The sequence below is a fragment of the Gossypium arboreum genome, chromosome 5 (genome assembly GCF_025698485.1).
Source record: "Gossypium arboreum isolate Shixiya-1 chromosome 5, ASM2569848v2, whole genome shotgun sequence".
Lineage (NCBI taxonomy): Eukaryota > Viridiplantae > Streptophyta > Magnoliopsida > Malvales > Malvaceae > Gossypium > Gossypium arboreum.
In genome coordinates this window covers 9,326,813-9,346,686 of record NC_069074.1, presented here as the reverse complement: position 1 = coordinate 9,346,686, position 19,874 = coordinate 9,326,813, and the positions used below count along the sequence as shown (strand labels likewise).

Sequence of the window (19,874 nt, the reverse complement as noted above, 5' to 3'; positions counted from 1 at the left end):
TAAGTCAACTTATTAGTAGTCTTTTAATTCCAAATATTATAGTTTTTTTATCATATATGTAGATATATAGTCCCTCTCAAATCCTTAAGTAGGAGGGTAATACGTTTCAATGCAATCAAATTTGCATACTCCTGCACTGACAATAATACATATTTTTAATGAGTTAAGACTCAATCGACATATCAAATATTTTCTTTTATGTTCTATTTATTTGTTTTCTTTATTGTTTTGTTTTCTCAAATGCCCCCTGAATTAACATTAATGAAAATAAACTAGTTTATAAAGTTTATTAACGTGTAATTACAAATGAACATGAAATCAATATAATTAAAATGGAATTAATTGGTTGAATTAATTAGTTGGTAATAAAAATTAGTTAAATTAAGAATCAATTATTATTATTATTGAAATTTTGATGATGTATTGATTCAACTCAGAGGGATAAATTAACTGAAAATAATAAAAATATACAAAATTAAATAGAATGGAGTTAAGGAGTAAATGATAATCATTTAAAAAGAAGAAGAAGAAACAAATGAGAATGTGGCATACAAGCTCTATAAAAGTCCGAGAAAAGGTGTAATTAAAAAAAAAGAAGGAAAATTGGGCCTAATCAATTAATTATTTTTAAAATTAATAATTAATTATTAATCTAGTATCCTCCATTTTCATTTCTTATAATTTATGCATCTTCAATATTACCCCTACTTACTATTTTCCATTGAATAATATCAAAAGGAAAAAGAAAATGAAGCATTGAAGTAAATTCACCTGCGGCAGCTTTCTTTGGAGCCGCGCGTCTAATTATTTACAACTTACAACTATCATTATTATCCTCCTTTAAAAAAATTAAGAAATTAAAAAATATTTTTAAAAAGAACCCTGAAGGAATTAAAAGAAAAAAATTACTTCAAAAAGAAAATAAAAAAAAATCATCGACGTCAAATAAGTAAACTTATCGTCAAATAAGCTATAAATGCATACTTAAAATTTCAATTTTCGCTGTAGGAAAAAAGAACAAAAAAAGATTAATCTCAAATTATTATTTATTATTTTTAAAAAAATTTCAGACCCCAACCCCAGAAAAATTAATTCCGGTCGCCCGTACTTTCCCTTTCTCTTTTCGATCTTTTTTTTTCTTCATCTGTGTCTCGGTATTGAACGCACGTGCGATTCAGGCGGTGTTTTGTTCCCTTCTTATTTTCCGATCGCCATCATCGTCCTCGCGATTCTGGGTCTTACCATCGGAATTCCTGAGGCTTCATTCGTAGCTTCTCTTGCTTCTGCTTTGATTTTGTATTTTTCCTCAGGTTTGTTTTTAGGGTTTTCTTTTCTTGATTGTTTTAGGAAATTATTATCTTTTCATATATTAACCTAGGGTTAGTTATTGCTTAGTGCTTAATTCACTAATTAGTATTGCATTTTATCCAGGAATTCCCAAATTGGGGATTTTCTTGCTTCGTTGATCGAAATTCCCCTAATTTTCATTGTTAGCTAATTTCAGTTTCAATGTTGCTAAACAATGTGAAGTTTTTTAAATTGAGATTGAATCATAGAAATTTGGGTTAATTTATTCAATTTTCCTGTATGTCTATAAGCAGGGTACATAAGATACAGATATGCTGTAAAACTGCAGTATTCGAAATGACAATTAGAGGAGGGGGAAAAAAAGTAAGCATGAGTGGTGGTGGATGGTACGATTTTACAGCAAGATTGTGGAATAAGTTATGGGTTTTTTTCTAGTAGTGGTAGTTACCAAAGCAAGGCGAAAACGAAGAAGGAATATAGAAAGAAATGAATGTGCAGACGCATATGTCAGGACAGATATCTGGACAGGTTCCTAATCAAGGGGGGTTACCCCAGCAAAATGGGAACCTGCTTCAGCCTTCCCAGATGCAGAATTTAGGGGTTGCTGGAGGTGTTTCTGGTGTTCTTGGCACTAGTGGTCCTTCACATAATATGTTGAATATGGATCCTGACCTGATGAGAACACGTGATTACATGCGGGGAGAAATGTAAGATTTTGTATACCAATAGTTTTGGTTTCTTTTTCTGTGTTGTATTAAATGCTGGTATATGCTATCTGATTCATTTTGAATTAAGGAGAAATTTGAAATATAATCTGTCTTGGGCGTTGAGTGAATGGTGTCTGAGTGCTGTTTAATACCAACATTTGTATGCCTTTCCTTGTTTTCTTTTTGTGTGTCTGCAGATACAATTGTACATGTTTGGGGTTTGCTTTTGCTGCTGAATGCTTGGTTGCCTTTTAGTAACATTCTTTTGTTATGAATGGTGGCATTTTTGTTTTTGTTAGTTCTATACCAGTGTAATTTGCACCATTTAGTTGAGACTTGAGATAATGTTTGTATTTGATTTTCTGCTACTACTAAATATGCTTAAAAGTTACCATACAAAATAACTCAATTGCATGAAGACTGTAGGATTTAGATGTTGACATTTCACATAAATTCATAGGTCAGCTTGTAGTGCGAAGAAAGACTGACAAAGATCTTTTGGTTTAAATAGTTGTCCATCTGTTTGTGTAGGATATTATGACTTTGTTGATAATGTTGATTCTTTTTGGGATATATATTGATGTTCTGGTTCAATTCCAAGTTGTAGAACTCTCTCCCTCTCTCTACCTATCTCCATGTGTGTGTGTGTGTGTTAAGACTTCAATTACGTGGCGTCTGTGTATGTTATTATCCTATCTTTATTATATAATTTCTCATTGATATGCAGATGAATATTTATATTACATGTAATAGAAATTTTCTTTTGTCATTGATTTTATATCATCATTATTGCTATTTAGCTTCTATATACGATCAATCTATGTATCAAGATGGAGGGCATTTCCATCTTAGAAATTTTTGTTATAATATCTATGTGTAGCGTTCTTTTTGGTTAACTAATGCAATTTTTATCTCTTCTTTTCCAGCATTAAGTTTTTAAAATCACGCCAGCAACATCCTATTACCGAGGCATCAATGATCAAGTTTCAGGATTTTGCAAGACGGTTGGAAGAAGGTTTATTTAAGATTGCTCGCACAAAGGTTGGACCCATTACACTTGTAAATTTATTTGTTTCACTCTGTAGAAGCACATTACTTTGCATTCATCTGATCACATTTATTTGTATGAGTACAACTTTCTTAATCCCCCGAAAGAGAAAAAAAACCGGGGCGAATTTTAACACTTGAAGTTTGTTTTCTAGGAGGATTACACCAATTTGAGTACTTTAGAGCAACGTCTACAGATTCTAATAAGGAATAGTAGAAATGTGCACAACCAAAGACATGCTCAGCTTGTTAATTCGGGATCAGCACCAGTTGGTACAATGATACCGACCCCTGGCATGTCACACAGTGGCAATCCTAGCCTCATGGTTACATCTTCTATAGATACATCTATCAGTGCTGCCAATGCAAGTATACCTCCTACGAATGTCAATACAGGAAGTCTGTTGCCTACTGCTGGCATGAATAGTGGTTCCTTCAGTAGATCTGAAGGTAAATTTGAGCCTTACCTTCTTTTACAATTATATTTTAATACCATTTTTTTCCGAGGGTAACAGATTGGTACTTTTGTAGGAAATATATCTAATGGGTATCCAAGTGCAAATTTTCATATTGCTTCTGGTGGAATGTCATCAATTGGTGTGCAAAGAATGGCAAGCCAAATGATTCCCACTCCTGGATTGAATAGTAATAACAATAGCATTAATAATCAGTCTTGCAATAATGTTGGACTTTCAACTGTTGAATCAACGATGTCATCTCAGCCACAGCAGCAAAAGCAACATGGTGGTCAAAACAGTCGTATTTTGCACACCCTTGGCAGCCAAATAGGTAGTGGCATCAGGTCTGGTTTGCAGCAGAAAACTTTTGGGTTTCCTAATGCTTCCCTAAATGGTGCATTGGGGATGATGGGCAACAATATGCTCATCATTAATGAACCAGGAACTTCTGGAGGATATCAGACTACCACGCCTTTTGCTAATTCACCAAAACCTTTGCAACAACACTTTGATCAACATCAGCGACCCCTGATGCAAGGTAACCTTATGAATTTATTTCTTCCTCTCTATCACCTTTTAATTTAGTAATAATGAATCTGAATATGTGATTTATTATTGAAATATTCACGTTTTTCTTAAGGAAAGCAAATATATATTTGTTTTGATTTGTGTCAGGTGATGGATATGGAATGAACAATGCTGATTCTTTCGGGTCTGGAAACTTGTATGGTTCTGCAACATCTGTTGGATCTATAACAAACTCTCAGAATTCAGATCCAGTCAATTTGCACTCTATATCCAGAGCAAATTCTTCTTTGATAAGCAATCAGTCGAATTTACATGGTATGCAATCGGCTGCCCATATGAATCCGCAGTCCATGGATCATTTTGAGAAGATGAATTTCCAACCTCCGGTTTCTTCAAGAGACAATGTCCTTCAAGCTAATCAGCTGCAACAGTTCCAGCAGCAGTCCCTTCAGTTCCAGCAACAGCAGTTTCTGCAACAGCAACACCATCCACAGCAAAATCAGCAGCATCAAAATTTGATAAGCAATAATAGTGGTTATAGTCAGCCTCAGATGGCTTCTGATATAGGTAGTCAAGTGAAGCATGAGCCTGGAGCGGAACTCCATGGTGAGGTTCTACATCAACAAGCTCCTGGACAATTTCAGCTTCCTGAATCGCGGAGTCAATTCCTGCAGAATCATGCTGAACAGATCTCTAGTCAGCAGGATATGCATTCATCACTTCCACAAAATTCTCAACAAATGCAACAGATGTTGCACCAACACCAATTGGTTCCGGAGTCACAAAATGATTATAAACTTTCAGCTGGAGCACCGCCAGAATCAGCTGTGCAGGGCCAGTGGCTCCCTCACTCACAAGAGCAGTCTCAAATGCCAGTGAACATGTCACGCGAGCAGCACGTCCAAGAGGATTTCCAGCAGAGAATATCTGGGCAGGATGAAGCTCAATGTAATAATTTTTCTGCCGATGCATCCACTATTCCTAAAAGCTCATCAGATATTTCAAATTCAAGGGGTGCTATCTCTAAATCTGGAAGTGGGAGCCATGACAGGCAATTCCGAAATCAAGTGAGGTGGCTTTTGTTACTGCGCCATGCTCGTAGATGTAAAGCATCTGAGGGCAAGTGTGATGGCTATTGCTTTACTGTACGAAAATTGTTATCTCATATGGATTCATGTCAATCATCTCAATGTTCTTATCCTCGTTGCCATCACTCCAAGATATTGATCCGTCATCACAAGACTTGTAGATATCCAGCCTGCCCTGTTTGTGTTCCTGTTAACAATTATGTACAGGCTCAGAAGGCACGTGCCTGTCTAAACTCTACTTCCGTTTTGCCATCATCGGACAGTATATCGACGAAAACATCTAGTTCGGGAGACATTTCAACTAGAATAACTTCTACATCTGCAGCAATTGACACTTCTGTAGACATACAGCCTTCATTAAAACGCATGAAGATAGAACAATCTTCTCAATCTGTTATTGCTAAAAGTGAAGGTCCTTTAGCATCAGGTTGTGTTGTTACTGAAACTCACATATCTCAGGATATCCAGCGTCAAGATTACAGATATGTTGACAGGCGTATGCCAGTTAAATCTGAGCCTATGGAAGTGAAGACGGATGTCCCCATGAGTTCTGTTAAAGGTAGTCCTATTATTACTGAGATGAAGGATGTTTTGGAAGACATTAGCAAACAGAAATCTGATGCTGAGCCTATTACAAGTGATGAATTTGGTGGTCTTCGTAAGCAAGAAAATGCTGAGATTGAGAAGGAACCTGACTTGGTTAAACCAGAGAATGTTACACAGTCTTCTGAAGGTGCAGCTGGAAATAAGTCTGGGAAACCAAAAATAAAAGGGGTGTCACTGACTGAACTGTTCACCCCGGAGCAAGTTCGGGAGCATATTACAGGTCTCAGACAATGGGTTGGCCAGGTATACTATATTTTAATGTTGCGATTTGTTTTAGATACTGTTTGTAGCATTATGTAGATCATTGCAAGCTCTAGGAGGTTATATACATGCAAGCATACTACTTGGTAGGCCAGAAATGGACTTGGTGACTGAACATGGTATATTGATGATAGTCATTTTTCTTTTTTTTCTTTTACAGAGTAAAGCGAAAGCTGAAAAGAATCAAGCAATGGAGCACTCTATGAGTGAGAACTCCTGTCAGTTATGTGCAGTTGAGAGACTCACTTTTGAACCACCACCTATTTATTGTAGCCATTGTGGTGCTCGCATTAAGCGCAATGCAATGTACTACACAGTGGGTGCTGGTGATACACGACATTATTTTTGTATTCCATGCCACAATGAATCTCGTGGAGATAGCATTGTTGTTGATGGAACTGCCATTCCTAAGGCAAGGCTTGAGAAGAAGAAAAATGATGAAGAGACTGAAGAATGGGTATGCATGATAGTAACAACACAATACATACTTTATTATTATGTTTCATGGTCAGCCCTAACATTTTTTCTTACATTTTTGTTTGTCTTAAATAAAATTGTGCAGTGGGTTCAATGTGATAAGTGTGAGGCTTGGCAGCATCAAATTTGTGCTTTATTTAATGGTAGAAGGAATGATGGTGGGCAAGCTGAATATACATGCCCCAATTGCTATATTGAAGAGGTTGAAAGAGGGGAGCGGAAGCCCTTACCTCAGAGTGCTGTTCTTGGCGCCAAAGATTTGCCAAGAACAATCCTCAGTGACCACATAGAGCAGCGATTATTTAGGAGACTGAAACAGGAAAGACAAGAGAGGGCCAAAGTTCAAGGAAAGAGTTATGATGAGGTGATTAATATTCTCATGATGGCAGTTGATTCTTTGTTGTATGTGGTTATCCTTTTGCTACGCACGTACTGACAAAACGATGAATAAGGAAAAAACAGAAGAAGAAATGTGGTCATAATCAAATAAGCTTGCTTGTTCCTAGTTATATGCTGTAGAAACAAAAGCTGTAGAAATGATACAAGTTGAAGCATATTTTTTGCTGTTGATTGAGCTTTCTGCATGAAGTTTGTTTTTTGTATGGTTAGGAGAATTTAAAAAAAGGGGGTGACTGGATCTTACCAACTTTTGCAATCCACTAGCCAGTTATAGGTCAGATAGTCACTAAGCTTATTATCTATAGGGGGAGAACTTAAAACTTCTGATTTCTTCAACTTGGGCCCATTAACTTCCTTCTTTACATGGAATTTCTTCTTATTGTTGATTTCATTTCTGGTCTTTCAAAATAACTTCCAGTGACTTCTCATGGACTTGGGATGCATAACAAGCTTATTTCCTTTTTTCTTTGTTTTTTCCAGGTTCCTGGTGCTGAGGCACTTGTGGTTAGAGTTGTTTCATCGGTTGACAAAAAGCTGGAAGTGAAGCCACGGTTTCTTGAAATCTTTCAAGAAGAGAATTATCCGCTAGAGTTTCCATATAAATCAAAGGTTTGGCCTTAACTAATTAAGTTGAATGTATGCTTTATTTACATTTTTTGATAGATTTTGTAAGATGCTTGTATGCTGAAAATGGCACTTTTGTTGTAATTATCAAATGCTTATCAAGTTATGTTTTTCTCTTTTAGGTAGTTTTATTGTTTCAGAAGATTGAAGGGGTTGAAGTATGCTTGTTTGGGATGTATGTTCAAGAATTTGGATCAGAATGTGCATTCCCTAATCAGCGCCGTGTTTATCTGTCATACCTAGACTCAGTCAAGTATTTCCGTCCTGAGGTTAAAGCAGTTACCGGAGAGGCTCTCCGTACATTTGTTTACCATGAAATCCTTGTAAGTTGAAACTCTTATTGGATTCTGCTTGGTGATAATTATTGTCACCATTTTCATTTCTACATATAGTAGTGATATCTATTTGGTTGAGATCATTGTCTAACATGTTGGATCTACGCCTCAATTTTTCAGATTGGATACCTTGAATATTGCAAGAAGCGTGGTTTTACAAGTTGCTATATATGGGCTTGCCCTCCACTAAAGGGTGAAGATTATATCATATATTGTCATCCAGAAATTCAGAAAACACCCAAATCAGATAAACTGCGGGAATGGTGAGGCAAATAGTTTGTTTTTTTTAATTCCTTTTCATCACATGTTATATTTTATTAGTCCATTATTATTAATTTCCCTGGTATCTGTGAATGCTGTTTCAGGTATTTAGCAATGTTAAGGAAAGCTTCCAAGGAAAACATTGTAGTTGATCTTACTAATTTATATGATCATTTCTTCCAAACTACGGGTGAATGTAAGGCAAAGGTAACAGCAGCTAGGCTGCCATATTTTGATGGTGATTACTGGCCTGGGGCTGCTGAAGATCTAATTATTCAGCTTCGTCAAGAAGATGGCAGAAAGCTGAATAAAAAAGGAACAATCAAAAAGACCCTAACAAAAAGGGCTTTGAAAGCATCTGGTCAGGCTGATCTCTCTTCTAATGCATCAAAGGATCTGCTGCTGATGCATAAAGTAATTTCTTTTCTTCCTAATGTTTCTGCCTTTTCCCCCCTATGATTTTGTTCTTTGTAAAGCACTAAACCGGTAGATTTGGAAATTACAATCTTGCTATCTTAGTCTTGACCTTTCCATATCATGACCCAAGGGACTCTAACTGGTTATGTTACTCTTTCCCCTCCTTTTTCCTGCACTCAGCTTGGTGAGACCATTTCTCCAATGAAAGAGGATTTTATCATGGTTCACTTGCAGCATTGTTGCACTCATTGTTGTATCCTGATGGTATCTGGAAGCCGCTGGGTCTGTAATCAGTGCAAGAACTTTCAGATTTGTGATAGGTATGGCTGCTACTCTGTTTGGCTTTGTATTATTATCTCGTATAGTTGACTCCTCTGTTTGCCTGTGTATGACTGTAGAATTATACTCGTGTAAAACTCTAGCAGGCAATGGTTTTATCAGTTGGTCTATAAATAGTACTATGATTTTGTAGCACAAACTACTAAATTTTCAATCAGATCTATGCACGATGGAGGAGTATGCTCTCTTTCAAGGACATAGTTAAGCATCTCTATTACAGTGTTTCTATTTTCTGTTTTACAAGCTTGAATCTCTGATAGGGTTCAATCTTTTTCCGCGTTCTAGAAATGTTTGTTTATATTTGATTCTGATGGTTGCAAGTGCAGCTCACTTTCATATGCAAATCATGAATTGTTACTAATCCATTGGTATGCTAGACATATAACTCCTTGGCATTATTTTTGTGGTTTTTACTTTTATTTTTGCTCAGAATTGGGCATTACATTCTATATAAGCATTAATTAGATTGCTCAGCTTTACAGTAATAGAAAGCATGCTAAACTTTCAACCCATGGTGCCACTATTTTAGTTGTGAAAGATCCCACTGTTGGCTGGTCATTCATGATGTTTTTGGCAAAAGAGAATATTCATATTTTGGGGAGAAAGAAAAGAATGTCTAGGTAGTTACCATTACCCTGGTCCTGGCAGTTGACATGTTGATTTTAATAGTATGAATTTACTCAACTGATGTTATAGAGAGGTTTTTCCCCTCAGTTTAAATCAGATTATTTGTTCCTCTGCTTTTAGGGAAAAGAAGACTGATCCTTGAGCTCTTAGAACTGGTTATATTTCCTGTTTCAGTATTCAACTCCCCTTCTGATTAGAAGCTTAATGACGCAATTCATATCTTTAATCTTTTCTGTTCTTATTTCACTCTGCTACTGTCAACTAGGAGAAAATGTCCTGGATAAATGGATTTGATGGTTGCTTCTTTATCCCTTCACAGGTGCTATGAAACAGAGCAGAAACGTGAAGAAAGAGAGAGACATCCCTTCAATCAGAGGGAAAAACATGTTCTCTATCCAGTAAGTTTGTCAAAGTGTTACAGTAATTTACTTCGAGTGTTTGTGCCTGATGCTGGTTCTGTATGCTGACTGTCATTTCTTTGCTAATTGAATTTTGTGGAAAATTGTTCCGGTGCAGGTTGAAATTACTGATGTACCTACTGATACAAAGGATAGAGATGAAATTCTTGAGAGTGAATTCTTCGATACTAGGCAGGCATTTTTGAGTCTTTGTCAAGGGAATCATTATCAGTATGATACCCTAAGGCGGGCCAAACATTCCTCAATGATGGTTCTTTACCATCTGCACAATCCAACTGCCCCTGCATTTGTCACAACCTGTAATGTATGCCATCTGGACATTGAAACTGGTCAAGGCTGGCGCTGTGAAGTGTGTCCTGATTATGATGTGTGCAACTCCTGTTACTACAAGGATGGGGGCATTGATCATCCTCATAAGTTAACGAATCATCCATCCTTGGCTGAACGTGATGCACAAAATAAAGAGGCAAGGCAACTACGGGTTGTGCAGGTAGATCATTTCTAATAAATTTATTGAACTCTTCCATAATAAAAAAGATTGTCTTAACTCTTTGGTTAGTTGAGTGTGGTTAATCGGGGAATTCTCATAAAAACATAAATGCATCTACATATATCTGTTTTTCCTGCTGGTCAATTGTGTATATCAACATCAAATAGAAAATCAGAAATGGTGTTTGTCTGTAAATGACTTGATAAAATAGGAACGTGTGACTAAAGAACTCCCTAACTGGATGTTTCTGAGATGATATTGGCACTTGCACTTGTCTATTGAAATATGCTAAGTAATGTATTTATGTTCCCCAAATATATTATTTTCCTTCTGATTTGGTGAGTAGATGGCTGGAAAATTGAGTATATGACCATAACAAGATTGGTTCTTGAAATTTGCAGCTGAGGAAAATGCTTGACCTTTTGGTTCATGCATCACAATGTCGTTCTGCACATTGCCAATACCCAAATTGTCGGAAAGTGAAGGGGCTTTTCCGCCATGGAATACAATGCAAAAAACGTGCTTCTGGTGGTTGTGTACTTTGCAAGAAAATGTGGTATCTACTACAACTTCATGCTCGAGCATGCAAAGAATCTGAATGCCATGTACCACGTTGCAGGTACATGCATAAGCCTCTAACCCTCTTGAGCAGCCATATGTTATGCCCCTTTCTCTGTTTAGGCTAAGTGATATAATTTAAATTTGACACTTTTATTTATTTATTTATTTTTTAAAATGAATACAGAGATCTAAAGGAACATTTGAGGAGGCTTCAACAGCAGTCTGATTCTCGGCGAAGGGCTGCTGTGATGGAGATGATGAGACAAAGAGCAGCAGAGGTTGCTGGTAACTCTGCGTAACTAAAACCAAATTGTAAATATAAATTTGGATTTTGATGAAAATGCTCCCTCCTAGAAAGGCAGGTAGAAAATAGTTTTCGTGCTGCTCCATTGGTTCACTTCTTGCAACTAGGCGCTGATGGGGAAAGCCGGTGGATCTCTAGAAGCTCAGAAGGGTATACAGGCATAGAAAACTACAAACAGATTGATTAGTGATGGCTTCTTAGCGCACAATTCTTTCATTCATAAAACGCGTGACCAGATTCCCTAAAACCAAGTTGATGAAGTTTTTATAGATCTGATCAGCCTGCAACAGTTGCTTACTATGCCGCCTTGCCTCGCCTTGCCTCTCCTTGGAGCTCAAATTATAGATGTGTGTCAATGCCGTGATCTGGTTATTATTTTTAGTTTTTTATTTTTTGTATTCATTGCCATCCCTTTGGTGGCGAATGTGTTATAATTGTTCTAAATCTGTCGAAATTGCTTCTTACAGAGGAATGTTGGATTGAAGGAGCTTAGTTTCAATATCTTTTTTTTTTTTTCCGGTTTTTTTCCCTTTTGTTCTTGGAACATTGACACCCCTTTTTGTAGAAAGGCTTCTTTATGTTTAAGATGGAAAAATAAGTAGAAGCATTGGAGAACTGCATCAATTCATTTTTAACACGAGTACTATGGAATTCTGTTTATATTATGGCCCGCCCAACGTAAGAATTTCTTTTTTCAATTCCGTCACTCAATGTAAAGCAATAACGTCAGGATCTGAAATGAGGTGAAATTGTAATCAACCAAATTAACTTTGATCATATGTGATCTGCCTTAAGTTGTCATTTTCAATTGCAGCATTTAGGGATTGCAACTCAATTTTATTTATTATCGGTATAAAATAAAATTATTTGAATTTAATTATCAACAAATTTTTAAAAAAAATTAAATCTGAATGCTTTCCGTAATTTGATCCGGTTCATGTCGTGTCCAAGGAATGAAAGGAAACAAGTGACTCAACGTGGCGCGCTTATTGGCTCAAACATTACGTACTAATTGTTCCCGAAACTCTTTTTGTGGTTTTCATTTGCCTTTGTTTGGCTTCTTCCTTTGATTTTGATCTCTCAGCCCTCCACCACCCGACCTTTCTTCTTAATTTCTTTTCCAGAAAAAGAAATATCATCTTTTCATAATTATCCACTTCGCAATAATACACATATATATGTATGTAATTTCTGTTTTCAGGGCTTTTTTCCCTGTTCTTTAACCTTCCAGTGGATTGAATTGAGAAAAAAAAAAAGCAGCAATGAGCGCTGCAACTGCAACAGCAATAAGTCCTTCAACCAGTTTAAGGAACAGTCTTAACAGCTACCCCAACTGGATGAAATGGTCCTCTCCTTGTCAGCGTACTACCTTCTTTGTCCCTCGCGCTGCTGCCTCTCCCGACACTGGCAAAGGCAACAAGAAGAGAAAACCCAAAGTTAAAAAACCTTCTTCTCCAACTCCCGTTACAACAACAACTGAATCCATGTCAGAAGAGGAACAGCCGCAGCCACAACAACAACAGCAGCAGCAAGTTTCATTGAGTTTGGACGACGTGAATCCAGTGGGGTTGGGACGTAAATCCAGGCAAATATTCGACGATGTTTGGAGGAAGTTTTCTGGGTTGGGGCAGATTTCAAGGACTACTCGTGCAGATGACAGGGAAGCTTTGGATGCTTTGCTTATTAGAGAAGGACCCATGTGTGAGTTTGCCATTCCTGGTGCTCAAAACACCACTGTCCTTGTTGTTGGTGCCACCAGCCGCATTGGTCGCATTGTTGTTCGTAAGCTCATGCTCAGAGGCTACACTGTCAAGGTTGCTTTGCTTTTACCAATTTCTTCTCTTTTCTTCTATTCCTCTTATAAAACGCTATTTTTACATTTCTTTGTACTTCAAATATTAGTTTTCCACGTATTTTCAATGCCTAAAAGGGGTAAAAATAGACTATGTGATAGATTATAGATTGGGGATTCTTTAATTTTGTAACTTTTATTTTGATTAATGCCTTCCCTTTAATTCCGTGATTGAAGGCTTTGGTGAGGAACGCAGATCAAGATGTGTTGGACATGCTACCCAGGTCAGTTGAGATAGTAATAGGGGATGTGGGTGACCCTTCCTCCCTTCAAGCTGCAGTAGAAGGTTGCAACAAGATTATCTACTGTGCCACTGCTCGGTCCACTATTACTGGGGATCTTTATAGAGTTGACCATCAAGGTGTTTCAAACCTTACCAAAGCACTTCAGGTTTGTCCCTCTTTTCTACTCCATCTTTAATATTATATGCACATTTGAGTGCAATGGATTCTTCCAAGGCTAGCTCTTTTTTTTTTTTTTTGTGGTGTTCCATGCCTCATAATGCTCAAAACAAATCATCACTACTCTAGAGGCAGTAGATGACCCTTTTTTCTCCCGATAAATTTAATTCCTCTGCTGGTCCTACACTTGGGTATTTCTCGAGTGAACTCGTTTTAACATTATCTGTCTATGCGGCTAGATTATCTTGTTCAGCAAGGATTCTGATAAAATTTTTAGTTATGGTGGATTGATTCATAGTCAATCTATGTTTCTTCCCAAAAGTAGCTTTGGTGAATTGGTATCTAACGTTCTCTGCAGGACTACAATAATAAACTGGCACAACTTCGGGCAGGGAAAAGCAGCAAAAGCAAGCTTTTGATAACTAAGTTCAAATCTGAAGATTCATTACATGGATGGGAAGTACGTCAAGGTACTTATTTCCAGGATGTGATTGCTTCAAAGTATGATGGTGGAATGGATGCCAAATTTGAGTACACTGAGACAGGACAAGCTGTTTTCTCAGGTCAGTTGCAGTTACAATCTCATTTCGCCTAGCTTGAAGCAATGAAGATTTACACCCTTCTTGTGTGGTTATTACCTGTGATAAATATTGGTTATTCTATCTTTAACTCTGTTTTTGATTCTCAAATGAAGGCTACGTTTTCACCAGAGGTGGGTATGTTGAACTGTCGAAAAAGCTTTCACTTCCTTTAGGTTCCACACTTGACAGGTATATGATAGTTCTATTATCTATATACCTTGCTTCTTAGCAGAAGCTGGCTGTTATTTGATTTGTTATTAACAGATACATTGACTCTACCTTTAAGTGCACCTCACTCAAGTGAATTCGGTGTTCAGGTATGAAGGTCTTGTTCTATCTGTTGGTGGTAATGGAAGATCATATGTTGTAATTCTTGAAGCTGGTCCTTCAGCAGATACAACTCAAAGCAAATTATATTTTGCCAGAATAAACACAAAAATAGGATTTTGTAGGGTAATGATCTCTCATCCTGAGAAACCTTTGGGCTTTCCGTTATAACCATTCTATGCATCAGATCTTCTTTTTCTTAACATTGTGGTGAGAGGTATCAATTGGATGACACATTTTCCTTTTTACTGTGATTGACAGGTCAGAGTACCATTTTCATCCTTCCGTCCTGTGAAACCAGATGATCTACCATTAGATCCATTCCTTGTACATACATTAACTATACGTTTTGAGCCACGAAGACAGGTTTGTATGTTTTGAAAATTGCACTATTTCACCTAGTAAACACCTGTAAAAGTATATCGGACCCTTACCTGCATTTATTCTCAAAGTAATAACTATTTGAATGGTAATTTGGTAAACGGATGTGTTTTTGGATCATCAGATTTTCAAGATCGACTTTTTTTACTATTATCAAGTGGGCTGCCAGTTCGTACTTGTCATATGGAATTCCACAATCTGCCTAAGGAAATGTTAATTTAGGTCTTGTCATGTGGAGTCTTTTTTTTTTTTTTTCTCTATTTGTGGCTGAATATGAGGGTTAAAACAGTAAAAGTTATTAGCTAATAGTAATAGATGCCTATGGTCTTGTGAGTGCTAGCTTGGTATCATGTTGAATGTTGTAAATGATTTCTGAACCAAGGAGAAATCATGGCATCTTAATCATCTGTATGGTCTCACTGTTGTTTGTTACTTCTTGAAAATCTATATGGCCATCCATTGTGGAGTGTCAAATGAACTTAATATAAATTTACGGAATCATATAATAAACACAAATCTATCAAAAATACATCAGAAAAAGGATTTGTTTTCCTATGTTATGATTTTACACTAGTGTGGACTAAATTTGGTGAACACTGAATGTTATCTTTCCTGGGACAGATATTTTCATTACTGTCTGAAACATGTAGATCACTGTGTAGTGAGAGTTTATCACACATTATGAACCCTTGATGTAGGAACTTCAGTTTCTAATCGACTTGAATGATAATTTCTGCTTGCATATCACCATGTGAACGGGACACTAATACTTAGATAAGATATCATGAGCTTGCATGTTGGAACTTTGTGGTCACGAACATACTCAAAAAGTTTTACTTGAAAACTTATGTCTTATGCATGTTACAGTTGTGTGCAGAAATTTTGCTTTCTGCTACAAGTGGAAACTCTGTGTTTTTGTTACCTAATTTTTTAACTATTCTTGTTTTAGCAGTTTTATGACTTTTTTTTAATGATAGCTTCTCAGGTTTTATGGTCTCTAGGAAGAGTGCAGTTATACATTTTTAATGACTCATGCCATCACTCTCTTTTTGCTGATGAGACCGTGAGAGTTTATTTGTTTCCCATATTTCTCTGCCACACTCTAACGAAAATCTAGCTATTGTTTTCATTTATTCCATAAACATCTCCTAATTGGGCAAGATGTGGTGTAATCAAGTCTTAAAGATGATTAACAATTGAATTTAGTGACCATTTTTTTGTTCTAGCGCAACATCAGCACTGTCCCCACATCAGCATTCATACTGTTGTGGCAGTGATTTCTGATGATTTATCAATTTCTTGTTCCCCTTCATCAAATAATCACTATTCTGCTTTTAAAGATTCTAATATTATATCCTTCCTGCAGAGGCCTGTTGAAGGATCAGCAGGAATGAAGCAAGACCCCCGAAGTTTCAAGCTTATATTAGAATATATAAAAGCCTTGCCTGTAAGTGTTTTATGTATATTCATCCATTGTCAACAGATGGACCTTCAGTGGTACTTTGTTGTTTATACCATCATTTGTGCTATAACGTCAGAAATGAGCACTGTTAAACCTTTTTGGTAACATTTGTCCTGGTATGAATCATGTGATATGGTAGTCATGAACTTTGATGAGTTAATTGCAAAAAAGGCATTGTTGCTTTGAGCCTCTGCCTGTAATATATTTATGTTAAGGAAATACGGATTGGGCTGCAAAAGATCAGTGTTCTTGAGTTTGCTCTTTCCATTGAGTTTGCTTCATTCCACTTGTGTGTTGTGTGCAAGCTGGGACATTCCTGTGTGCACATGCATGAAAGTGGTTACCATATTATAAAGGACAATGTTAAAGCTCTAGTAATTATGCTGTATTTTGAAGAAAATCAGCAATTTTCCCCAATTCTAAATAAATTTACCCTGATATTCTGCAGACTGGACAGGAAACAGATTTTATTTTAGTATCATGCACGGGATTAGGAGTTGAGCCAAACCGAAGGGAGCAAGTTTTGAAAGCCAAGAGGGTCAGTCTTGTCTTATGCTTCTGTTTCTATTAATGCGAGAACAATTCCTTATCTGTAATCCTTTTCTTACGTATTATGTTGTCATGATTGAGTATTGTTCAGGCTGGTGAGGATTCATTGAGAAGATCTGGTCTCGGGTACACAATAATTCGCCCTGGTCCACTAATGGTAATGCTGCTATATCATTCTTGGCAACCTGTCGAAATTTACATGTAATGGTGTAAACCTAAGGCGTTTTTCCTTTTATTTTTGTTTCAGTTTATTCTGGGGGTAGTGAAGGTGGTGGTTATCTTGGCTAGCCCTTTACAAATGTGATTATAATATTAACTCTTTTGAATCATTGAACATGCTTATATACTACTCGAGCTCATTGTTTCAGTGTATGTGTTATTCTCGAAAAGAAAAAGGATAAGGGCATAAGGCAGTAAAAAATTTGCAATGAAACAGAGTCTCCAAGATATGTCCTGAGGCATTTCCAACTACATGTGCACAATTTGGAACATTTCAAATCAGTGTGTGATTGGTGTTTATACTAGCTAATGTGCTCTAGTCCCTTCACAAATAGCGGTTAGAGGGTTGTATGTTAGTTTTACAAAAGAAAATCTGTGAAGTAACTCTTGCATGTTACAATGGGAAGTGGCCAAGTAGGAGTCTACCCTACCAAATGTTTTCAAACTTTGTCCATATCTAATCTTGGCTTTTTAATGGCCAAAATATGTACTGAATCAAAGTTTCATTCTTACAGGAAGAACCTGGTGGCCAACGTGCACTTATATTCGATCAGGGAAACAGGATTTCTCAGGTGAGAATGTACTACTATTGTTGTAGACTGTAATAAAGGCTACAAAGTTACCATTCTGCCTTACCACTCTCTTCCTTTGATCAGGGAATTAGTTGTGCTGATGTGGCTGATATATGCGTGAAAGCATTGCATGATTCGACAGCAAGAAATAAGAGCTTTGATGTGGGTAACGCTGATTAACACAAGATTCATTTCAAGAATGGCAGAACTAACAGAAACTTGATTGATTGTGTGCAGGTCTGTCATGAATATGTTGCTGAGCAAGGGAGGGAACTTTATGAGCTGGTGAGGACAAAATAAAACCTTGCATAATAGCTTTTAATTGATTAGTAACCATACTGAGTTGAACTGAAGCAGCTATACTTTCCCTTTCTACAGGTTGCCCATTTGCCTGACAAAGCAAATAATTATTTAACTCCGGCCTTGTCTGTTTTGGAAAAAAACACTTGATATTCATTTAAGGGATAACATGTTATCAACCTCTGAGAAACGGCATCCTGTCGGAACTGCTTAAACAAGAAGATGGAAGTCCCATAATGATCTCTTTGGAAGTCAGCAACAAATTTTTTATGTTCTCATTTGCTCAGATGATGTTTGTCCTCAATGTTACGCATAGTTTTTGTTTACTGTAAATCCGTGTGTAGTCTCGTATAGAAAATGTGTATGCATGTATGTATGGTGGATAACATATAGTGTACATGGAGCAAAAGCTCTAAATAATGAGTTGTCTTTTTTTCCAATTTATGGTTCACTGTGATGTAAACCATCATGAAATGTTACATAATTCAAATTGAACAGTGTTGACATGTTCTTTGGAATGAGATGTGCATAAAATAGTCAGTGAATTCATTCAGCTGTGATGTTTTAAAAAACATATTAATTTGATTATAATGTTAATGCATTGGATCCTTTATCCCTTCCTCCTATGACAAGATCTCAATAAGCCAAGTGACACAGGGAACTAGCAATGAAAATGATCAAATTCAAGGAATATATATTATTCTTTCATTTCCACATGCTTGAAGATTGATGATGTTGCTTGCTATGGGATCATACTCGCGTGCAACTTGGCCCAAATCTTATACTTCCACGGATGGGTTATGCGGTGACTCTAATCTTAGTGTGGTGATTACAGGCCAGCCACAAAAACAAAGGTGAACACGTGGATCAACAAAGTGACACATGATAACTCTGCAAGCAAGGACCACCAACAACATGAAAATATAGCTCAAGAGATAAGGGAAATGTGACAGCTCTTGTTCTCTTTAACCCTGCTAAAATGAAGCAACAGAATTGATAGCAAGAAAGAGCTAAACATTATTTAACCATAATGCTAATTTATGGCCCTGGTGCAGCTTTCCGTGTTAAAACTTCATTGTACTGTGTCAACAGCAACAACAAGAAGGTTTCCAGCAAAAGTAGTAACAACCTCACCAGATTCAGCCGCAGATGCAACCTTGCAGGTAGCTTCCTTGCGGCTGCTGCTGTTTTAGTCTCCGCAGCTACGCCAGCTGAAGTGCCTCAAGACTCGGAAACACTATCCAACATACCCCAAACACTTTCAGGAGAGTGCTCATCCGCCAAGGATTGCAAAAAGCCTAGAATCCAGCGACCAAAGTCTAGGAAAGCTGAGACATGCACTATCAAATGTGTTACCACTTGCATTAGAGGGGGTGATGGCTCTCCTGGAGAAGGTCCTTTTAATATAAGAAGGTACTTGAATTCTTTCCAAGGATCCATCTCATTTTGCTAGCTCAAGGCCCTAAAGAGCCACTGGCTGCAATACAACCTTTGCTATGGTTCCTTACACTACTCCTATTCTGCATTAACGCATTACTTTTGTGAAAATTTGATTGTCTATTTCATTCTCGACAGACCATTGGTGGTTTTTAAGGAAGGGTTTCGAAGTCGGAATTACTGGTACCATTTCTTTATTTCTCATATTAGCATTCACTATATATACTTAATACTATTACCAGCATCACTATTCAATTATATCAATTATACGAATGAAAGAATAGTTTTGCATGCAAACTGCCTATACTCTTAATAACCGTTGGCAGAGAATATTGCATCATAGTTCAATTGTGCTTTGGATGTTAATTTTCTCCAAGTTCTGGTCCAATAATTTCAATCTACTTATGAAGACTCATCTTTTCATGTGCAGCTTGGTGGAGTGTTCCGATATTTGTAATTTGATTGGAGATTGGGATGATGGACCTTGAATTGTATATGATGATTCTTTTACAGCAACATAAAAAGATTTTTCATTCA

At 36.9% G+C, this 19,874-nt stretch overlaps 3 protein-coding genes across 5 annotated transcripts; all 3 read left to right on the top strand.

Annotated features, from left to right (window-relative positions):
• The first annotated feature begins 933 nt into the window (after positions 1-933).
• On the top strand, positions 934-11,871 carry LOC108453179 (histone acetyltransferase HAC1-like). Of its 3 annotated transcripts, none has more exons than XM_053028303.1 (18): positions 935-1,310; positions 1,602-2,015; positions 2,942-3,056; positions 3,218-3,512; positions 3,594-4,058; positions 4,196-5,985; positions 6,164-6,460; positions 6,566-6,844; positions 7,360-7,488; positions 7,626-7,826; positions 7,959-8,101; positions 8,204-8,513; positions 8,697-8,836; positions 9,802-9,880; positions 9,999-10,391; positions 10,793-11,010; positions 11,137-11,230; positions 11,311-11,871. In XM_053028303.1, exons 2-18 carry the CDS (start codon positions 1,795-1,797, stop codon positions 11,323-11,325), a joined length of 5,184 nt encoding a protein of 1,727 aa, XP_052884263.1. In that variant the 5' UTR covers positions 935-1,310; positions 1,602-1,794; the 3' UTR covers positions 11,326-11,871. The 3 variants fall into 3 exon arrangements, with proteins under 3 accessions (XP_017606623.1, XP_052884263.1, XP_052884262.1); XM_053028302.1 differs by having other exon boundaries at positions 11,137-11,237; XM_017751134.2 differs by having other exon boundaries at positions 934-1,310; positions 11,137-11,871.
• A 344-nt stretch (positions 11,872-12,215) lies between these two features.
• Positions 12,216-18,418, top strand: LOC108449937 (protein HIGH CHLOROPHYLL FLUORESCENCE PHENOTYPE 173, chloroplastic). The gene is made up of 13 exons (XM_017747329.2): positions 12,216-13,070; positions 13,286-13,498; positions 13,868-14,072; positions 14,204-14,279; positions 14,408-14,543; positions 14,679-14,783; positions 16,165-16,245; positions 16,709-16,798; positions 16,901-16,966; positions 17,544-17,600; positions 17,685-17,762; positions 17,838-17,885; positions 17,979-18,418. Exons 1-13 carry the CDS (start codon positions 12,519-12,521, stop codon positions 18,048-18,050), a joined length of 1,779 nt encoding a protein of 592 aa, XP_017602818.1. The 5' UTR covers positions 12,216-12,518; the 3' UTR covers positions 18,051-18,418.
• A 400-nt stretch (positions 18,419-18,818) lies between these two features.
• LOC108452007 (uncharacterized) lies at positions 18,819-19,874 on the top strand. Its single transcript, XM_017749735.2, has 3 exons — positions 18,819-19,313; positions 19,476-19,520; positions 19,768-19,874. The coding sequence occupies exons 1-3, from the start codon at positions 18,931-18,933 to the stop codon at positions 19,823-19,825; spliced, it is 486 nt and encodes a 161-aa protein (XP_017605224.1). The 5' UTR covers positions 18,819-18,930; the 3' UTR covers positions 19,826-19,874.